Source organism: Colobus angolensis, unplaced genomic scaffold, assembly GCF_000951035.1.
Source record: "Colobus angolensis palliatus isolate OR3802 unplaced genomic scaffold, Cang.pa_1.0 Scaffold93, whole genome shotgun sequence".
Taxonomy (NCBI): domain Eukaryota; kingdom Metazoa; phylum Chordata; class Mammalia; order Primates; family Cercopithecidae; genus Colobus; species Colobus angolensis.
This window is the reverse complement of record NW_012123265.1, coordinates 1,019,098-1,026,028: the sequence shown is the minus strand read 5'-3', so window position 1 is coordinate 1,026,028 and position 6,931 is coordinate 1,019,098. Positions and strand designations below refer to the sequence as shown.

At 46.9% G+C, this 6,931-nt stretch overlaps 1 protein-coding gene across 1 annotated transcript in view; it reads left to right on the top strand.

Moving 5' to 3' along the window:
* The window catches only part of CDH1 (cadherin 1, type 1, E-cadherin (epithelial)), a 62,496-nt gene that overhangs the window by 38,731 nt on the left and 16,834 nt on the right, over positions 1-6,931 (top strand). Inside the window, exons 3-8 of the mRNA XM_011932127.1 lie at positions 649-792; positions 918-1,073; positions 2,454-2,598; positions 3,943-4,118; positions 4,394-4,522; positions 5,579-5,761. Coding sequence (XP_011787517.1) covers positions 649-792; positions 918-1,073; positions 2,454-2,598; positions 3,943-4,118; positions 4,394-4,522; positions 5,579-5,761 — 933 coding nt within the window. The remainder of the gene's footprint in view (positions 1-648; positions 793-917; positions 1,074-2,453; positions 2,599-3,942; positions 4,119-4,393; positions 4,523-5,578; positions 5,762-6,931) is intronic.

Genomic DNA, 6,931 nt, shown 5'->3' with positions numbered 1-6,931 from the left:
TGCTATTAAAAATCACATTATGGGCTGGGTGTGGTGGCTCATGCCTATAATCCCAGCATTTTGGGAGGCCAAGTTGCTTAAACTCACAAGTTCGAGACCAGCCTGGGTAACATGGCAAAACTCTATGTCTACTAAAAATACAAAAATTAGTCAGGCATGGTGGTGTCCACCTGTAGTCCCAGCTACTCAGGAAGCTGAGATGGGGGCGTATGACTTGAGCCTGGGAGGCAGAGGTTGCAGTAAGACAAGGTCTTGCTGCTATATCCCAGCCTCAGTGATAGAGCCAGATCTTGTCTCAAAAAAATAAAAATGAGATTATGTAGGCTTGAAACAGCTTGTAAATTATAATATCAAACCCTGAAACCAATACTTGTGTATGCATGATGATTATTGAAACTCTGGACACTAAGAAGGATAAAAAGAGAATGCGGTCTTTACGATACAGCAAAGGGGCTCATTGTTTTTTGTTTTGGTTGGTCATTTTGGTGGATATATATAGTTTGTCATTGATAAGAGAATGTATCATTAAATTCAAACTGTACACTGCCCACAGAAGGCTGGGGATGCTGTCTGGCTAGTTTGGACTATTAGACCTGTAGTATCCATCCTGAATTGTCTCATCTTGTTCCTTATCTTCTTTCCTTTTAGGCCTCTGTTTCTGGAGTCCAAGCAGAATTGCTCACATTTCCCAACTCCTCTCCTGGACTCAGAAGACGGAAGAGAGACTGGGTTATTCCTCCTATCAGCTGTCCAGAAAATGAAAAAGGCCCATTTCCTAAAAACCTGGTTCAGGTAGAGAAAGAAGTTGTCTATTTCTCTGGGAGGGATTTGGCAGAGAAGTACCAAGGAGAGAAAGGGAAAAGACCGAATGTTGGGATCCTTCTTTACTAATACTTTTTCTTTCATTTTGTTTTCAGATCAAATCCAACAAAGACAAAGAAGGCAAGGTTTTCTACAGCATCACTGGCCAAGGAGCTGACACACCACCTGTTGGTGTCTTTATTATTGAAAGAGAAACAGGATGGCTGAAAGTGACAGAGCCTCTGGATAGAGAAAATATTGCCACATACACTGTAAGTATCTCTTAGAAGCTTGTTGACACTGGGGTAACATCTGTCCAGGATTTTTTGGTCAACCCATGCTGGATCTCCAGATCAGAGGCTCTGAACACATGAGGAGCTTAACTTGACACCTCTTGACCTGTTGCTAAGGAGAAATGATGGGAGAATGTGGGACAGTTTGGGGTTGTTAATTTTTCTCCTTGTCAGGAAGAAAGGAAGGAGAATCCCCATGCATCCTCATACAACCAGGGCAAATTTAGACCCAAGATGTCAACCTGTTCTTGGGACTGGAAGTCCCTGACCTAAAGGAACAGGACAGTGATGATAAAAGGGAGCAAAACCCATTTCTTGGGCTTGGCAGCAGCAAGAGCTTGGAGAAACCAAGAAGTTTTTTTTTTTTTTTTTTTTTTTGAGATAGAGTTTTGCTCTGTCACCCAGGCTAGAATGCAATAACGTGATCTCAGCTTACCACAACCTCCACTTCCTGGGTTCAAGTGATTCTCCTGCTTCAGCCTCCTGAGTAACTGGATTATAGGCAACTGCCATCACGCCCAGCTGATTTTTTGTGTTTTTAGTAGAGATGGGGTTTTACCATGTTGGCCAGAGTGGTCTCAAACTCCTGAACTCAGGTGATTCACCCTATTTGGCCTCCTAAAGTGCTGGAATTACAGGAGTGAGCCACCGTGCCCGGCCTCCAAGAGGTCATTTTTTTTGTTTTGGTTTTGGTTTTGGATTTTTGGGTTTTTTTTTTTTTGAGATGGGGTCTACCCATGTCACTCACCCTGGAGTGCAGTAGTACAATCATAGTTGACTGCATCCTGGACCTTCTGGCCCCAAGCGACACTCCCACCTCATCTTCCTGAGTAGCTGAGACTAAAGGTGCAGGCCACCACACCCAGCTAATTTTTGTATTTTTTGTGGAAACAAGATCTTGCTATGTTGCCCAGGCTTGAGCTCAAGCAATCTGCCCACCTCAGCCTCCCACAGTGCTGAGATTACATGAGCCACCATGCCTGGCCAGGAAGTCATATATTGATGCCAAATTCAGAAATATCTGGGGGAAATGCTAGACCAGAAGGACCAGAGCAAGTTTCACTCTGCATGGAATAAGAGTTCTTCAGGACCCCACCTTTATCTCTAGGCCTGAAGCCCTGGTCCTCATGTGGGAAATGGGAGGTCTGAGATGGGGATGGGGGTGTTCCACCCCATGGGTCTTACCTTGTTATGATCTCATTGAAGCAGCAGCAGCACATGTGTGAGAAAAGTCACCCACTGGGGTCTCAAAGAGTGGGAAGGTGTGGCAGCCCAGGGAGTACACTGCTCTGGCCGGGCTCCTTCTGCCACATTTTCTTCCTCATCAGAGCTCAATTCACCCTCACTTGGTTCTTTCAGCTCTTCTCTCATGCTGTGTCATCCAACGGGAATGCAGTTGAGGACCCAATGGAGATTTTGATCACGGTGACCGATCAGAATGACAACAAGCCCGTGTTCACCCAGGAGGTCTTTAAGGGGTCTGTCATGGAAGGTGCTCTTCCAGGTATATCCATTAATGAGAATCTGAATATCCAGAAAGACTCTTAGGTTCTTTGGACCCCAAAGTATTGTCCAACCCCGAAGGTTGTGTAACTAAAGCTGACCCTTCCTATGGACAGAACTTCTTGGGAAGCCATTGTTGTGTTATATGCATGTGTATAACAGTCTACCTATGGAAACATATAAAACAGGGAGAGTTTAAGAACAATCTTCCCTTTTTTCTTGTTAAATTTTTCTTTTAGGCTGGGCGTGGTGGCTCACGCCTATAATCCCAGCACTTTGGGAGGCCAAGGCAGGTGGATCACCTCTGGTCAGGAGTTTGAGATCAGCTTGACCAACATGGTGAAACCTCACCTGTACCAAAAATACGAAAAAATTAGCCAGGCGTGGTGGCGTATGCCTGCAATCCCAGCTACTTGGGAGGCTGAGGCAGGAGAATTGCTTGAACCTGGTAGGCGGAGGTTGCAGTGAGCTAAGATTGCGCCACTGCACTCCAGCCGGGGTGACAGATCCAGACTCCGTCTCAAAAAAAAAAAAAATGTATAGAGATAGGGTCTCACTTTGTTGTCCAGGCTACTTTCAAACTCCTGGCCTCAAGCAATCCTCCAACCTCAGCCCCACAAGCTGCTGAGATTATAGGCATGAGCTACTATACCTGGCTAAGAACAACCTTCCTAATTAAGGAACAGATCTTTGCCAGTACCTTAAAGCCCTAAACAATCTCCCTTGATCACATTCTTTTCTCTCTTCCATAAAGATAACCATACCCAAGGCTGGGCACGGTGGTTCATGCCTGGAATCTCAGCACTTTAGGAGGCCGAGGAGGCAGGCAGATCACCTGAGGTCTGGAGTTCAAGACCAGCCTGACCAACATGGAGAAACCCTGTCTCTACTAAAAATACAAAGTTAGCTGGGCGTGGTGGTGCATGCCTATAATCCCAGATACTTGGGAGACTGAGGCAGGAGAATCGCTTGAACCTGGGAGGCAGAGGTTGCAGTGAGCCGAGTTTGCACCGTTGCACTCCAGCCTGGACAACGGGAGCAAAACTCCGTCTCAAAAAAAAAAAAAAAAATGATAACCGCACCCTGACTTTTGTGGTAATCATTCCCTTTCTTTTCTTTGTTACCATTTGTGTATTGATTCCTGAATAATAAGATGATAGTTTCAGCTTTCTTCCTCCCCTAGCACTTTGGTAAGAATTCTAGGAATTAGATAATGGGGGAACTCTGACATGGTACCACCCCCATGTCCCCTCCTTTATCCCTCAGGGCAGAATTGGATTAAGCAGTACTGACCCCGTCCCAAAGGGCAGCTTGTCTAAACCTTCCTCTCCTTGAACTCTTCCAGGGACCTCCGTAATGCAGGTCACAGCCACAGACGCGGACGATGATGTGAGCACCTACAATGCCGCCATCGCTTACACCATCCTCAGCCAAGATCCTGAGCTGCCTGACAAAAATATGTTCACCATTAACAAGAACACAGGAGTCATCAGTGTGGTCACCACTGGGCTGGACCGAGAGGTCAGGTGTCAGGAGGATCCAGAGGGTGTGGAGGACAAATGTGTATTAGCTCAATCCCGTGGACAAAGCAAAATCCTGCTAGGCCACTTGTCAGTTAATACCGTGTTGGTCTGAGCTTTGCATCTAAGCTTCTGCCCAGAGGTTCTGTGCCTAGAAGACAGGCTGACTGGCATGAAGCAGATGGTTAAATATTCTGGTTTCATGTGTTGGGCTGGGCTAGGCCAGAGGTGTCTGGTAGTCCTGGTCCTAACTTGGTTGCATTGATCTCTCTGCAGAGTTTCCCTACGTATACCCTGGTGGTTCAAGCTGCTGACCTTCAAGGTGAGGGGTTAAGCACAACAGCAACAGCTGTGATCACAGTCACTGACACCAATGATAACCCTCCGATCTTCAATCCCACCACGGTAATTCTACAACTCCTCAGAGGGTTTCCAAAGAAAGGTCTTTTGTTGTTAGTGAAATAAGTTTCACCACTGCTCATGGGCGAAGTCTTTGAAAACTCTCTCCAGACCGGTGAATGTTAACTTTAAACTTAAAAGCAAGCATCTTGAGGTGGCAGTTGTCTTTTAGCACCTTTTTTCCACCCTTGGCCTGGGGCCTATTGGCTCAAGATTGTGAAGTTGCAAAAAGCACCTACTGATTTCATATCTGCATATGGTACATTTTTATAGCAAATATTACCAGGTTTCATTTCTTCATTGAACATATATTTTCTAAGTTTATATTAGGCACTGTGTTAGACAGTGGAGATACCATCACACACAAAGCAGACAAAGATTCTATTCTCATGGTGTTTCTAGTATAGCTAGGAAGACATGAGAATTATTGAACACCAAGGATATTACATGCATTCAAGGAGAAGGCGTTGAGAACCAAGGAGGGGAAGTTTAAATCATCCTGTGTAATGGCTAGGCGTGGTGGCTCACACCTGTAATCCCAACAAGTTGGGAGGCCAAGGCTGATGGATCCCTTAAGGACGGAGTTTGAGACCAGCCCAGCCAACGTGGCAAAACCCTGTCTCAACTAAAAATACAAAAATTAGCCGGGCATGTTGGTGCATGCTTGTAATCCCAGCTATCTGGGAGGCTGAGGCACGAGAGTTGCTCGAACCCAGGAGATGGAGGCTGCAGTGAGCCGAGATTGCACCATTGCAACCCAATGTGCCCATTGCCTGGTCTCTTCTCGTCACATCTGCTCCTCAAAGCTTGCTTTCAGTTAGCCAGGTGTGGTGGCGCATGCCTGTGGTCCCAGCTACTCTAGAGACTGAGGTGGGAGGATTGCTTGAGCTCAGGAGGTTGAGGCTACAGTGAGCCATGATCACTCCAATACACTCCAGCCTGATGACAGTGAGATCCTATCTCAAAGAAACAACAAAAAAAGAGGATTCCTTTAGCTCCCTGAGACTGGGCTCTGCTAGCAGTCTTGGTACTTTGTAAATGACCCATCTCTTTGCTCTGCAGTACGAGGGTCAGGTGCCTGAGAACGAGGCTAACGTCGTAATCACCACACTGAAAGTGACTGATGCTGACGCCCCCAATACCCCAGCGTGGGAGGCTGTATACACTATATTGAATGATAATGACGGACAATTTGTTGTCACCACAAATCCAGTGACCAACGATGGCACTTTGAAAACAGCAAAGGTTTGTATAGTACCTGGCAAGATGCAGAAACTGGCATCCTCGAAGCTGTTCATGCCCTTGTCCCCTGGTATCTTCTTAGAAGTAGATTCGCTTTGACAGGGGGACAGGGTGACTTTCCCAGATTCTAGTGGACTATGTGGGGTTTGCAGTGGCTCTTCCTGCCCATTTAAGAAATCAAGAAACTGGGCTGGGTGTGGTGGATCACGCCTGTAATCCCAGCACTGTGGGACGCTGAGGTAGGCGGATCACGAGGTCAGGAGTTCGAGTCTCTGCTAAAAATACAAAAATTAGCCGGGCATGGTGGCACATGTCTGTAATCTCAGCTACTCGGGAGGCTGAGGCAGAAGAATTGCTTGAACCTGGAAGGTGGAGGTTGCAGTGAGCCAAGGTCACGCCATTGCATTCCAGCTCTGGGCAGCAGAGCAAGACTCCGTCTCGGGGGGGTAAAAAAGAGGCCGGGTGTGGGGGCTCATGCCTGTAATCCTAGCACTTTGGGAGGCCAGCGCAGGCAGATCACAAGGTCAAGAGATCGAGATCATCCTGACCAACATAGTGAAACCTCATCTCTAATAAAAATACAAAAATTAGCTGGGCATGGTGGCGCGCTCCCACTACTAGCACGGTCCCATCTACTAGGGAGGCTAAGGCAGGACAGTCACTTGAAGTTGGGAGACAGAGGTTGCAGTGAGTCATGATCGTGCCACTGCACTCTAGCCTGGCAACAGAGTGAGACTTCGTCTCAAAAAAAAAAGAAATCAAGAACCTAAGGCTTCTTGATGGCTCATGGTGGCTCATGCCTGTAATCCCAGCACTTTGGGAGGCCGAGGGGGGCAAATCACCTGAGGTCAAGAGTTTGGGACCAGCCTGGCCAACATGGTGAAACCCTGTCTCTATCAAAAATACAAAAATTAACCGGATGTGGTGGTGCACACTTGTAATCCCGGCTGCTTGGGAGGCTGAAGCAGGAGAATCGCTTGAGCCTGGAAGACAGAGGTTGCAGTGAGCCAAGATCACGCCACTGCACTCTGGCCTGGGCAACAGAGTGAGACTCTGTCTGGAAAACACAAAAAAGAAAGAAGAATTGAAGAAGCTCTTACACAGGATCCTGAAATTGAAAAAGGCTCTTTCCCAGAAACATTCTCCTTCTCTTAGCTCTTTCCATTTTACAGT